The sequence below is a fragment of the Mytilus galloprovincialis genome, chromosome 13, assembly GCF_965363235.1.
Source record: "Mytilus galloprovincialis chromosome 13, xbMytGall1.hap1.1, whole genome shotgun sequence".
Lineage (NCBI taxonomy): Eukaryota > Metazoa > Mollusca > Bivalvia > Mytilida > Mytilidae > Mytilus > Mytilus galloprovincialis.
The window spans coordinates 71,843,453-71,859,491 of record NC_134850.1 but is presented as its reverse complement, the minus strand read 5'-3'; the positions used below and the strand labels follow the sequence as shown (position 1 = coordinate 71,859,491).

Sequence of the window (16,039 nt, the reverse complement as noted above, 5' to 3'; positions counted from 1 at the left end):
AGGGAACCAGAAATATATCCTGTCACCGTGTCACATGAAGGACCCGGAAAACAATACAAGCTAAAGCATGAAATATCTACAACCTCAAAATTCTTTGTTCATCTTTCTATTCACTTTCATATTAAAAATAGTAAACGGTCAAAAATCGGCCCCATTATGTACATTCATAAACCATAAAACAGCACAATCTGAGATGCACAAGAGGCTTCAACCATTGCTGGGAAAAGTGTATGTTAAAATCCATTACTTGTTTATGATTTCATATACATAATTATTTTTGTAACTGCATTTTACATTAATTTGTAATATCCTCCCGACCAGGGAAGCACAAACATTGTTGGTTAGTCATTTATCAAATAATTCAGCTGATCTGTTACAATTGGGGCCGAAGTGATAGTCCGACAGTTTTGATGGTCTGACAGTTCAATAGTCTGACAGTTTGATAGTCCGACAGTTTAATGGTATTTCTACTATGTATGTGAGTCGGGAGTCATGTACCGGATTTGAGTACTGCATGCATATATATATGATGAAAGTATCATGAACTGATTTAAAAGTAAAAAGATCGTACCTAACAACTAGTGGAAAAGCTGAACATGACTTCCGGTCACTTGTGAGGTTTTTTAGGCCTCTATAAGTCAGTTCTGGTCACACATGGTTTTCACGTATTCACAGTACTCATTTGACTGACTAGTGCTGCACTATTTCATTTTTAAGATGGTTGTTTCTTAGATGTTCAAGACATCATTTTAAGGCAGAGTTAAAATTGGCTCTTTGATTTCAGACGACAAAATCTTTAAGTTATTTCCTAAAGGGTCCAATATTACTAAGTTCACTGTGGCAGCCCTCTTGGACTCATTTCAACAGGACCAACCAAGGACCATTGCTGCCAAGTATATGGTTCCATATTTTGCTAAGTTTTTATACAACAGAAATCTATCTTCCAATCATGTCCTTTTCCAATGCCCATGGATAGAAACTTCGTCATTATCATGAGGTACTGTGGGTACATGTATGTAAGCTAGTTAAATATAGGATCAACTACAGTGAAGGAGAATGCCTATAAAACATTGGTACGTCCAATAGTAGAATATGCTAGTCCAGTATAGGATCCATACCTTCAGACAGAGACTGACAGAATTGAGATAGTACAAAGAAGAGGAGTGTCTAACAAACACCATAACCACTCCAGCGTTAACCTGATGCTACAACTTCTCAAATGGACATCCTTAGAACAAAGTAGGAAAGAAGCGAGACTCACAATGTTTTACAAAATAGAAAACAACAAAGTGACCATATCAAAGGAAGGTCAACTAATACCACAGAAAAGACTGACACGAAACATGCATGATAAATCCATCCAAGTACCATCAGCATCCTGTGATTATTGAAAACACTCATTCTTCCCAAGAACCATCCGGGATTGTAACGCTCTTCCTCCTGGGGTCGTATCAGCACCGTCAGTGGAGGCCTTTAAAACCTCTATGATAAAGCTGAATTTTTCTAAATTTTGGGAGGAGGGGGTGGTCTTATATGCGCACCAAACCATGGCAGTATAATCAGTTCGTTGATTTTACTCATTATCTTGCAGAAGCAGACGTAGTCGAGTGCGTGTCACTATGGAACTAACTCTGAAATTCAGGAATATGTTTTCGATCTCCGCCTCTTGTGCCACATTTCTAGAAAAGTTGTTATATACCCGCTTTATTGGGACGCTTGGGTCTTGTTGAATTGCACTCCGCAAAGTTTCTAATGTTGTATCAGTTCCAATAACCAGATCGTCTTCTTCACGTGTATGTGGACAAGCCTGCAAAATAGCAATATTAGGTGCTTGACCATCTATGTTGAATACATTTGTTTGTAGATTGGCCCTGCACTTTTTCCTCCAACATCGCCAGAATATAGCATGAATTCTCTGTCGGTTTTTCTGGTATTTGAAACCGGTGTATATTAAAACTTTTTCTCTGCATTTTCCAGCAATGACCCTAGCAGCCATTCTAGAGATATTATAGAAAAGGGCAGTATAGTCCTTTTAATGGAAACTTTCAACTTACTCAAGGATGTCAATTATAAAACAACATTGACATTGTTGACACTTCCTGTGCTTGCATCATCACCTTGGTAATGCACACCATGCACCGTTCAAGTACTGCATGTGAAAAGTGTGAAATTCTAAAGTAGCTTAAAATATAGACTGAAATATGAAAGAATATGTTATTATGAAAATTAAAAAAAACAATATCTGATCCCAGAGTCCCAATTAAGGTCATATCCCCCCTCAAACATGAAAGATACACGAATATTAAAAATGCAGGTTAAAAGATAAAATTATACTGAATTTGAATAAATAAGTGTTATCTTTCACATTTCATTCCCGATCATCATGATCATATGACAATTTATTATAAAATCAGTTGATGGTACGCGAAGCCAAATTGGCCTTTGTCATGAGGCTACACGTACCTGGCACCAATTTTATAATGAAAGATCATCATGACACAAAAATTATCAGTTATTTCCAGATTTGTGAATTCATTGACCATATGATCATCTACATGTAGCGCATGACTGTAATTGTTTTAATCTTGTTCTTTCAGATTTAAGACAACAGACAATGGAGGCCAGTACAGCTATAATATTGGAATATGTGTAAATGCTGACCCTGAAAAAAAGTTTGGGGAAAATGTTGGAGTTGTACAAAATGAAATAAAAGATAAAGATCCTAGACATTGGGTCATTGGCTGTTATAATAACTCCCAGCTTATTGAAGGAAGCATGTTATACTACATGTATGAACTATTTTACTATAAATTAGACAGCAGCCCTACAATGTGCTACATAGAATGTTGATTCAGAAATTCAACTTCGCTTCTCATTAATTATTTTTCACATTCTCTGCCTAATCATAATCTCCATGATAATTAAACACCAGTGTTGTTCCGATGATCGGAATAAGTAGGAAATCAGTTGGTTGGGCCTGGCAATGTCGATAATCAATTGCGATTTTGTTTAATCGATTGTCGTTAAAGTTTCTGAACTTTTAGCTTATCAATTTCCGGTCTGTTTGTGATTTGCATTTAATATGCGCAGTCAAACAAATAATTACAAAAATTATCAGGATCGGTGACAATAGTCAAACATCCTATAATTAAAGACATAACCAATTTCCTTCTTTATAAACGTGACAAATGCATTGACTATAAACATTTGCAGATTGATGGAATGTTATTTAAAATTAATAACTTTGTATGAAATACTTTCTTTCAATACCGGTACTTGTTATTTGAAAGTGTACATAAAATCATTATGATTTTAGGCAAAATAATTTCTTTGCTTCATTAGAACGTGTTGCAAATTGCCTTTTATTAATGTTTTATCCATTTGTAGCATCAAAAACGTCATATTCCTTTCCAAATTGCTTGCCAAACATCGTTTATTTTTGTAAATTTTCCGAAATTTGTCCGCCATATTGAAAAATATAAGAATCACAAATCGGATACGGTTCAACTATGTAATAATTCCGCATTCTTGCAATTATAAGTTCAGACGCACGAATTACACAATTGAAAGAAAATTTAATGATCACTAAAATGAAAAAAAAGCATTCTACATGAATTAACAGACATTGGCTTAATCCCCTTTGTTTACTGTATATACATGTATTATAATGCAAATGTATTGTTTTATTTTTTTCTGTTAATCTCAAATTTCTTAAAGTTAAAAACTTTATATATCTTTTCTTATTTAGAAGCATTCAAATATTTATACAGCTATTTTATTGAAATTGTTTTGTGAGTTACACCATTGAAATTTAGAAATGTTAGTGTCACTGTTGGTAATTAATGTTGTAACTATGAGATAAAATATGTTCAATATGAATCTTGATTCTTATCAATTCATTGTTTTAATTGCTAAATAAATAGTTATCAAAGGTACTAGGATTATAATTTAGTACGCCAGAATATGAAAAGGAAGCAAAAGATCAAATATGAATATATAAACTCTGCAATAAGATGGAATATACACATTAGACATGTACAATGAGACTAAATGCATGATTTCATTAAAAAAAAATGGGCAAGGTACGATACGATTATAACCGATAGTCGGTTGCTATCAACCGATTGTAATAGATAATCGGTTGAAATTACCAACCGATTATCCAACACTATTAAACACCATTTCTGATTGGTCAATTTGAATTATATTTGTAAGCAAAATTATTATCCTATTTGACCAATGAAATCTATCAAAGGGAGGTAAGCTGGTATTACGTATATGTGGCATCTTTAAAGTAAGAACACGCACGACTCACACTGTTCATTTTAAGAATAGATAAACAATTATAAACCAGGAGTTAGTTTAAATGATTATTTAACTATTTTTATTAAAAATAATCAGATTTATGGTATTATAAAAACCATTAGAGAGTAAAATTCAAAATATAAACAAATCAAGGCTACTATACAGCTTAAGACATTGGGAAAACCCATACATCCCTAATTCCTGAGAAAAAAAATGTTTTCACACAAGATATTTAATGATTGTTAATGTTTTATTTCAGCTGACTGGGTTATATTAGAATATTTAGATGGAAAGCCATATAGTACCCATTGTGGGAAAGAACCAAGGAAAGCCAGGATAATGATCACTTGTGATAGTAGTGTCAAATCTGGAGTAAGTTGTCTCCCCTCTTTAATAATGTCAAATCTGGATTAGTTGTCTCCCCTCTTTAATATAATGTCAAATCTGGAGTAAGTTGTCTCCCCTCTTAAATAATGTCAAATCTTGAGTAAGTTATCTCCCCTCTTTAGTAATGTCAAATTTGGAGTAAGTTATCTCCCCTCTTTAATAATGTTTTATGATGTCAAATCTAGAGTAAGTTATCTTCCCTCATTAATACTGTCAAATCTGGAGTAAGTTGTCCACTTTAATGATGTCAAATCTGGAGTAAGTTGTCCACTTTTATGATGTCAAATCTGGAGTTAGTTGTCTACCCTCTTTAATAATGTCAAATCTGGAGTAAGTTGTCTCCCCTCTTTAATGATGTCAAATATTGAGTAAGTTGTCTCCCCTCTTAAATGATGTCAAATCTGGAGTAGTTATCTCCCCTCTTTAATAATGTCAAATTTGGAGTTAGTTATCTCCCCTCTTTAATGATGTCAAATCTGGAGTAGTTATCTCCCCTCTTTAATGATGTCAAACTTGAGTAAGTTATCTCCCCTCTTTAATGATGTCAAATCTGGAGTAGCTATCTCCCCTCTTTAATAATGTCAAATCTGGAGGAAGTTGTCTCCCCTTTTTAATGATGTCAAATCTGGAGTAGTTATCTCCCCTCTTTAATACAGTCAAATCTGGAGTAAGGTGTCTCCCCTCTTAGATAATGTCAAACTTGAGTAAGTTATCTCCCCTCTTTAATGATGTCAAATCTGGAGTAAGTTATCTCCCCTCTTTAATGATGTCAAATCTGGAGGAAGTTGTCTCCCCTCTTTAATGATGTCAAATCTGTTTTAACATGAGTATGATAATGGCGTCACAAGTAGCTCTTCTGTACTGTGTCTATGTTATATAAACCTGTTTATTTATCAAAATCTGTATCATAATTTTTAAAGTAAAATTTTTGAGTTTTATAGAATTTAATAATTACCACGTGGATCACTGTTTACATATTACAAAGAAGAAATTAGAAGTGTATTCCTTATTTTGATAGGTTAGCAAATTACCTGGACAAAGGATGCTCATATATATTTCTTTGTTTTTGGGATTCACTGCACATTTGAAGTTTTTTGTGGAAATTATTACTCCTTAAAGTATAATAGATAGACAAAGATTAGTACTATGAACACAATAATGATCAGCAGTACAAGGTCTTCAAAAAGAACATATTGTCTTAAACATCAGTTGACTCATGTCGGGAGTTATTGCCTTTGAACTATTTGTAGTTTCATTTTGTTACTTTATATTTTAAGGAAGAAACTGTTAAAATCTTTGAAGAAGAGACTGACAAATCACAGGATTGTTATTACTTGTTTGAGATATCCACACCTGACATTTGTATAAAAGAACCACCAATAACTATTAGTCTCAGTGTTGGCTCCATATTAGTTATCATGTAAGTACCAGTTATATACCAGTAAATTGAGAACAACCAATAACAATAGGTCTCACTGTTGGCCAAGGTTTAAGCTAGGATTTTGGGGGCTTTAGTCACGTTTGCGCATTATTAAAATCAACCTTGTTTTGTGTAACAGTAAGGATGTATATTACTAGCTTCATCTTTGACTTTGTCAGATTTTAAAGGACTTAGGCATGATTGGCAGTCAGTATTGTATGATTTGACTGTATTGACCCTTATTTTGAAAGATTCTGACATGGGATCCAGAAACTTAATTCAGAATTTCTCTTCAGTTTGTTCCAGGGGACATTCCTGATCAACAAAAGTTGGATTCATTTAAAAAAAAAATAAAAAATTAAGGAATCACAGCAGAAATTAACTTGCAACGATTATATCACTGCATAATCATTATCCTTACATGCCTTATAAAACGTCTAAATAGATATTTGGAAATCATTTCTATTAAGTTGGAACTGTATAAAATCCTTTTTGGAACAATTTTAATAACTGAAAGGAGGCTGTAAACAAACAAGAATAGATCACATTAACTACTTTCGATTCTAAAATGAAACGAAAACGGGAAGTGACACGTAAATAATAAATGAAAAACGAGTCAGGATTCATCATGAAATTATCAGTTTTTGACTAAATTCCTTTAGTAAGAGATATATATTTGTCTTTCTCGTTTAATTGATTCTGAACGATTTCATTTTAACGTTTTTAATGTCTATAAATAGTCATAGAAATGCTTTAAATGCGAACTGTCCGGGGGGGGGGGGGTGTTACAATTTTGAACACATGACGAACTATACTCCGACTGATTGATTGATTTTCCTGGGGAAATAATTATGATGGTCAATTGTGAGGTTTATTAATAATTAACAGATTAGTAACCCATCGGATGGCAATAAGCAGATTAGTTGTAATCACAACTTGTAACACCTGTTGAAAATGTTAATTACCTTTGGGTCATAAACTTGTCAAAATCATAAAGACAGGTAGATTTATAGTATTTTAATGCGAAAATATTTTTACACTTTGAAAATTTAATTGACGAAATTGATTTAAAATACTTTCGTCAATGCGAAAAACCCTTTCGTAAATTACGAAAATGACGAGCACTAGCAAAATCACTGGTGTTGGCTCCATATTAGTTATGTAGGTAACAGTTTATATAAAACAGTAGATTTACCTATTAGTTGATATTTACATGCAAAAAAATATAGTTAGATCTATTATCTCATCATGGTTTGTGAATACTTTAAATTTTTCAATATATGAGCTGTTTGGATAGAAATCTACCTTGTACAACTGAATATTAAAACATCTGTTGACCTATTTGTGATTGACAAATCTGTACAGAAAGTGGTTGTGTGTCTGTACATCCTCTTAGGACTTCTGTATAACAGACTGGTACGTTAAACTCTTTGTTTACATAATTATTTTGTGGTCGTGTTCCTGCACTAGGAGACAAGGATCTGGAAATTTTTTCACCTAATTTTGAGATTTCTTAAAAGTTGGTGCACTTTTTCAAAAAAGATGGTCAAAATCACATTACTGAGTATGCTCACACTCGTAGCCTCAATGAGCTTGTTTTACTTTTGCTTTCGTCGCATTTACTTCATGACTTTTTCTACCATTTTCCTAAAATCCTTCAAGAGCAGTTAAGGGAAGGCAACAGTGTATATCCTCTTAGGATTTCTGTATAACAGAATTGTACTATAAACTCATTGTTTACATAATCATTTTGTGGTGGTGTTCCTGCACTTGGAGATATATTTTTATTTACAGATTCATTGTTGTTGTGTGCCTGTACATCCTCTTAGGATTTCTGTATAACAGACTTGTTCTTGGAGCTAAAGGAAAGGAACAGATACCTAACTACAGTTTCTGGCAGGACTTTGGCAACTTACAAGCTGTATGTAGTTTTGTTAATATCTCTACAAACAATAGAACATTCAAAAAATGTTATCTTCAGAGGCATTTTAATATGACCGCAAAACATTTTTAGACAATTTTTAAAGAAGTGTAAGGGAGGTAATCCAAACACATTCAAAGTAAAATGTGTATGTTTAGATTTACCCTCCTTACACTACTTGTAAATAATGGTATAAAAATGTTGTATTGTCTTCAGACAATTAGCTGTCAATTTATTTTTATAAGTAACAGTTACTAAATTCACAACAGCATAGTGTTTTGCACAAAAGCAAAACATTGAATATAAATTCAAATCATATTAACCAATTCTAAATTCTTACAGAAACCTATTATGTGTCAAATAGTAAATTATAATCCAAATTCAGACCTGTATCAAGCGTGAATATTGTGTCCATTTTAGCCCAAACTGTTCAGGGTTGGACCTATGTGGTTGTATTCAGATGCGCTCAGCGAAGCAATTTATTTGAAATGTTTTGGGGGTAAGGAGGCTTTTTTCAAACTATTCTCATTTTCAAAAAAAGAAACAACAGTTTTACTATCAGAAATTGTCTAGTGCATTTTACATCAGAAACTAAAAAAAATCAGTTAGCAGGAAGTATCATCTTCTTTCAGTAATGATTTTGATGTTTAACATTTAAATAATTTGTAACTCTTTAACCACACAATCTGTGTAAATTGGTATCCCACTAATGATAATGACTCCAGATCTAGAACAGACAGTTATTATTTAAACTCCCTGGCTACTGTGGCCCTGACACAGAAGTGTCAACTCAATAATAATTTCTTTCTTATTTGGTCTCTTGTGGAGAGTTGGCAATCATACCACATCTTCTTTTTTATATAATATAGGTTTTTAAAATATGAACCCAGTATGTGAAAACAATCTTTTGAAATGCATGGTATGTGTAAATAGTTTTCTGATTGTTTTCTCCTTTTAATTTACAGGATGGTTGTAATTATTTATGTCGTACTGGAATCAGATCAGAATCTAAACCATACAAAGGTTTAGGTGATGACCAACTACAGGAAGAAGATGACCGGGATGACCATTTACTGCCGATGTAAAATGCAGTTGTTTTCTTTGATTGTGAAACTACATTTAAATTGAGAGTTGTCTGCCATGGAAAGTATTTATAGACCTGTTAACAGATCAGCTCAGGAAAAGATTCGTTAAAGATACAGCTAATGACCCATACTGGATCCAAGTTAACTTCAGCAATTCTAGCTATGGAAGGGAACCAGTGTTTGGGCCAATTGCTGAGCCTGGTATATAGGAAATGTTATATACTGTGATAAAATATGTGTTTTGGTGATTGAACATTCCAAAGTAAATAAATGTTTAATTTTAAATCTAAAATGGGTGTAAATAGCTACAAAAACAGTCATCAGATCTCATACAAAATTTTCTGTCCTAGTTATTTTTTGAGGTGGTCCTTTAAGAAAGTTTGCTGGTCCTCACAATTATTTCTATGGCAAAATACCACAATTATGTCTGTTCTTTGCCAAGTTTGGTGGTTTAAACATTCTAACAAACCACTTTTCAAGATCTCTGTTCTTTAATCATCATAGATCCTAAGATATCAGATGTATTTTAGTAATTTCTAGAAACAGGATGGTATTTCAACCATGTATGTTTGTGAACTTGTGGGGAGAGCAGTAATGATATTCAAATGTTTCACAGATTTTGAAATACCATCCTGTTTCAAGAAATTACAGGATCATGTTCAGAACTTGAAAGTAAATCATTTCATATATTATCACCTTTAGGCAATATAGAATCCACATTACCATGACATACATGAAGCTTTTAAAGAACAGGGGGTGGGGAGAAAGTCATTGTATATCATATCATGTACTCTGGATTCATTTATTTAAGGGTTTCCAATTTTCTTGGATTGAGGAAAAGTTGTATTTTCTATTTATATGATTTGATCATAGTTTTGCCAGAGTCTGCATACAAGCATATAGTAAATTTGTATGTGTACTTGGTTCTTTTACATCCTCAAAGTCCACGAAAAATTGTACCCATGAAAAATAATGAATCTACGGAATCAAACATGATACTGTTGTATCCGTTCTAATTTAGGTATGTTTTTTTTTTCAATGTTGAGAATATTATGAATGAATGTTATGAGATGATATGTATGACAGAAATATTCATTAATGAACAAATACACATTGTATAGATATTTTAATAAATTGTTTTAAGTGTTAGTGGGGACAATACAAATTTATATCTCTATAAAGGTTTATTTACTACTGTGTTATTTCTGTTTTGACATTGTGTGACAATGAATAGTTTTCGTGACAATGAATATTTTCAATCTTTTTTTTCTTCTTCTCCAAATCTATAACCATGTCAAGTTACAATCATATATACATGAGTTTTGATTTGACCTTTTGACCTTTACCTATTGACCCGGCTTATACTTCTTCAACTGTAAATACACAAATTTTTGCAAATCTTTATTCATGTGATTTTTTACCAAATGGACAAAATATATTGAGATTGATAATTGAGATTTCAGTTAATCTGTGTAAAAGTAATGATAATACATTTACAAAACAAGTTATAATTTTTGTAAAACGTATCCTGTTGCAAAAAACAAACACCACAGAATTTTTCTGAATATTTAATATCAATCGGGAAAACATTTAAAAATTAAAGACTTTTATTTTAAAAAGTGTCTTTATATATTATTTAGTATAATCAATTTAACAAGCAAACCATTTAACTATGATTTTCATTAGGGTTATGGTGCATTGAACAAGTTTATTTTTAAATGGTGTGCGAAATATATAACTCTGAATTGATTGATTATTCTGTATGATAATGTAGAGTAAGATTGATATTAACCATTTTAAGAATTTCTACCCTATTTGATAAATGGCTGAATTATTCTTAGTCCTGGTAATAATAAATAATTTTATTCCCAGTGTTAAGAATTAGAATTGAATTTTAAATTTTCATCTTTATTTTTTAATTCAATTGATATAAAAAAAAAAGTAATATTGTGCTTTCTATCTATGTTTTAATGCTTTATTATCATATTTTATGGTTTGCAGAAAGTTTACATTTTACATAATATTGAATTGAAATCCATTTTTCCATTATTATTTATACCTTTCCAAAGTTTAATTTTTATTATAAAATGTGGGAAAGGGTTTCGAAGTATTCCTATACATTTGTTTCCATGCACTGTACAGAGGGATCACATGGTTGACAGACATTATACTTTACACAAAAGTTTGAAATGTTTACATCTTTTTATTGTGTAATACTCATTTGTCATTATATAGTGCTGTTTTGTGTATTAAATGTTGTGATTTATTTGTGCACATTTCTATGTATTTAAAGAAAAACAATTGTTGACTGTGAAATTTATATCTTTTGTTTATACCTGAAAGACAGATCTCAAAGTGGGTTAAGATTTGATAACCTTCAACTAAATTTAGTCATCCAATATTTTTATTTTTTAAAGTGCCAATCTGCCCAAGAATCAGGCAGAGGTGAAAACATGACAAACAAAAACCCACTAAACTTGACCCTCAATTAATTTCAGAATGTATAATGGTGCATGAATATAACATTCTTTTCCTTTCCCTGTTCTGATAATTCAAGATATAATTTGGTTAAAGTGGTCTGGGAAGGTAACTCGTCATTCTATCAAAATTTATCTTGATATTTTTTAATTACCGGACATGCAGAAGGAAATACCTACCTACTATTTCAAACTGAGGATGAGGGTACATTCAAAATATGGAGGTTAGGTTGGTGGTTTTTTTTGCCATGTTTTGATTTTTTTCTTAATTGCCTGATTCTTACAAAGTCTGGCACTTTGTTGCCGGCTTAACTCCAAGTGGCAAACACTCTGAAGCTTCAGTATAATTTTTTTTCAGATTTCAGTTACTGACTATTAAAAGACACATTCAATATACTGAAATGACAACTTTAAATTAATTTCTTATATATGTTTGCTTTACAAGTACTGTGTATTCAGTTATTTTTGTGTATACCAGTTTTTTATACGACCGCAAATTTTGAAAAAATTTTCGTCGTATATTGCTATCACGTTGGCGTCGTCGTCGTCGTCGTCCGGCGTCCGAATACTTTTAGTTTTCGCACTCTAACTTTAGTAAAAGTGAATAGAAATCTATAAAATTTTAACACAAGGTTTATGACCATAAAAGGAAGGTTGGTATTGATTTTGGGAGTTTTGGTCCCAACATTTTAGGAATAAGGGGCCAAAAAGGGCCCAAATAAGCATTTTCTTGGTTTTCGCACCATAACTTTAGTTTAAGTTAATAGAAATCTATGAAATTTTGACACAAGGTTTATGACCACAAAAGAAAGATTGGGATTGATTTTGGGAGTTTTGGTTTCAATAGTTTAGGAATAAGGGGCCAATAAAGGGCCCAAATAAGCATTTTTCTTGGTTTTTGCACAATAACCTTAGGTTAAGTAAATAGAAATCTATGAAATTTAAACACAATGTTTATGACCACAAAAGGAAGGTTGGTATTGATTTTGGGAGTTTTGGTCCCAACAGTTTAGGAAAAAGGGGCCCAAAGGGTCCAAAATTAAACTTTGTTTGATTTCATCAAAATTGAATAATTGGGGTTCTTTGATATGCCGAATCTAACTGTATATGTAGATTCTCAACTTTTGGTCCCGTTTTCAAATTGGTCTACATTAAGGTCCAAAGGGTCCAAAATTAAACTTAGTTTGATTTTGACAAAAAATGAATCGGTTGGGTTCTTTGATATGTTGAATCTAAAAATGTACTTAGATTCTTGATTGAAGTTTTTTGGTCCAGTTTTCAAATTGGTCTACATTAAGGTCCAAAGGGTCCAAAATTAAACTTTGTTTGATTTCATCAAAAATTGAATCCTTGGGGTTCTTTGATATGCCAAATCTAACTGTGTATGTAGATTCTTCATTTTTGGTCCTGTTTTCAAATTTCAAATTCTACATTAAAGTCCAAAGGGTCCAAAATTAAACTAAGTTTGATTTTAACAAAAATTGAATTCTTGGGCCTCTTTGATATGCTGAATCTAAACATGTACTTAGATTTTTGATTATGGGCCCAGTTTTCAAGTTGGTCCAAATCAGGATCTAAAATTATTATATTAAGTATTGTGCAATAGCAAGTCTTTTCAATTGCACAGTATTGTGCAATGGCAAGAAATATCTAATTGCACAATATTGTGAAATAGCAATTTTTTTTTTAATTAGAGTTATCTTTCTTTGTCCAGAATAGTAAGCAAGAAATATCCTATTGCACAATATTGTGCAATAGCAAGAATTTTTTTTAATTGGAGTTATCTTTCTTTGTCCAGAATCAACTTAAATCTTTGTTATATACAATATACAATGTATATACACTTTTGACTACCAACTGATAAATTTAAATAATCTTTACCATTCAGTGATAACAAGCAGTTTTTTTACATCTTAATATTTTATGATGTATTTAAATGAGTAGTTATTGTTGCAAACTCCATTAGAAATTTGAATTGATATCAGTTTTGAAAAAGGGAAACGGGGATGTGAAAAAAAAGGGGGGGGGGCGGGGGTTAAATTTTTCTCATTTCAGATTTCATAAATAAAAAGAAAATTTCTTCAAACATTTTTTTGAGAGGATTAATATTCAACAGCATAGTGATTTGCTCAAAGGCAAAAAAAACCTTTTAAGTTCATTAGACCACATTCATTCTGTGTCAGAAACCTATGCTGTGTCAACTATTTAATTTTAGATTTAAAAAGTTTGAAGAAGAAATCTTTAATTGATTTGTAAAATCTTGACATTTGTTTTGTGTAAAAAAAAACATGTAATGTCAAAAATTTGATCACAATTCAAATTCAGAGCTGTATCATGCTTGAATGTTTTGTCCATACTTGCCCCAACTGTTCAGGGTTCGACCTCTGCGGTCGTATAAAGCTGCGCCCTGCGGAGCACCTGGTTGTGGATTGTGAAAAAATTGTAGTTTTCATGGATATTTGATCAAGTGGTTTTGACTGATTCTGCATTCATACCTTCAGTAAATTTACATTTCGTTGAATTTTTAAATTCTTGATTTATATATTCAAAGAAATCCATGAAAATTAGTATCACAGGAATAACAATGAATCCACAGTATTCCATATTTCTTGTCATCTTTTTTCTCCTTGTTATTTCCTGTTTTTTCATTCAGATTTTCATTCAGATTTTGGTGTTGATTATTTTTATGATAATAAATTATAAGAAAATTAATTGTTTCAAGTTTCTGTTACCTGTACAATTACAAGACACTGATAAACCTATTTAGATAAAAAAAAAAAACACAACACAAAGTAATTTTTGATCTGAACAGCTCTTACAGCAAAATGCAGCGAGTGTGTAGGCAAAAGTAATGTCTTCAACTAGCTTGCTTGCTATCTATACTATGAAGTCATTATAAGTTAAGGTATACTACCCTCCTTTGTCTAAGTCATACAGACTGATAGATTGTTTATCTGTTGGACTAGTCTACTCTAAAAGGAGGGTAATGTACCTAACCTAATAATGGCTTAACAGATCAGCTAGCAAGTAAGCTAGTCAAAGATATTACCTTTACCTACACACTAAATGCATTTTGCTGTAAAAGTCTGAACAAGAAAATTAGAAAGACATTTTCAGTCTTTCAGGCACATCCGCTGCAGAAAATTCAGTACTGTTCATACAGTTAGCTTGCAAACAATTAAGATTGAATGATTGTTGGTTGCTCAACGTCCAGTGGCATAGGCAATATGCTGTTCCTTTAGTCATCATGGTTCAGTGACTAAATATATGGGATAATTTACATGGGAAAGTATTGCTATTCTAATTTTAACATTTAAAAAAGAAGATGTGGTATGATTGCCAATGAGACAACTATCCAAAAAAGACCAAAATGACACAGACATTAACAACTATAGGTCACCGTACGGCCTTCAACAATGAGCAAAGCCCATACCGCACAGTCAGCTATAAAAGGCCCAGATAAGACAATGTAAAACAATTCAAATGAGAAAACTAACAGCCTTATTTTTGTAAAAAAATGAAATTTGCATTTTACTTGATTATAACATGCATTGTACATTGTGATTTGAGTAAACAAATAGGAAAGGGATATATTGATCTCCAGGTTTTCACTGTAATCATTTTGGTATGCCAGTCTTGGATTTATTGATTTTTTGTCCCCTACCGACTAAGTCCTTTGCGCTCTGTCCGTCTGGCAAATCAGTTTTCAACACTTTTTTCTTCATGCTTGGAGGATACTGATTTAACAATTCATGTAATTTGTACATTATTTTATCATGACAAGTTAAGAGTTCAGGTATGATGATTTTGTGCAGAGTTATGGTCCTTGGACTTAAAAAATTCACTCAAATATTCATTTTTCCACTTTTTTCCCTCATCCTTGAAGATATTGACTTGATATTTGTTATAAAGTTAACACCATGGTGAGTTATAGATCAGGTTAGCATTTTGTTCCAGTACAATTTATTTTTAACCGGTAAGGGACTATGTATTGCCATGCAATACTCTCAGAATGCTTGTTCTTCTTGCCCTTTATAGAACAAGTCTTAGCTTTGTCTATAGGAGGCCTTTTATACTTTACTATATGTTAATGATTTTGCTCATTGTTAAAGGCTAAACTGGGACCAAAAATCTCTGGCTTCTACATCATTTTATTACTATTTGAGATATGTCCCTTGGGCAATCATACGTCATCTTGTTTTTATAATGATTCATATATCAATGAAAAAGACTGCTTATCATCCTTGACCAATTTAATACTAGTGATGTTAGGAGTTTTCAAAAGCCATGTTTTGTGTAGGAATTAAGACAAAAACCCTGCAGACATTCAAATTATATAAAAGTTCCTTTCAAACAGACCGCATAAAACATTGCTATGCTAAAAACACATTTTCCACAACATGTGAATCCTCATGGAATAATAAGGTAGTGAATACTTGGTCTT

General features: G+C 32.1%; 1 protein-coding gene across 1 annotated transcript; it reads left to right on the top strand.

Annotated features, from left to right (window-relative positions):
* LOC143056624 (cation-dependent mannose-6-phosphate receptor-like) lies at nucleotides 1–11,572 on the top strand. Its single transcript, XM_076229780.1, has 6 exons — nucleotides 1–228; nucleotides 2,598–2,773; nucleotides 4,565–4,677; nucleotides 5,970–6,112; nucleotides 7,907–8,033; nucleotides 8,999–11,572. Exons 1-6 carry the CDS (start codon nucleotides 68–70, stop codon nucleotides 9,116–9,118), a joined length of 840 nt encoding a protein of 279 aa, XP_076085895.1. The 5' UTR covers nucleotides 1–67; the 3' UTR covers nucleotides 9,119–11,572.
* The last annotated feature ends 4,467 nt before the right edge of the window (nucleotides 11,573–16,039 follow it).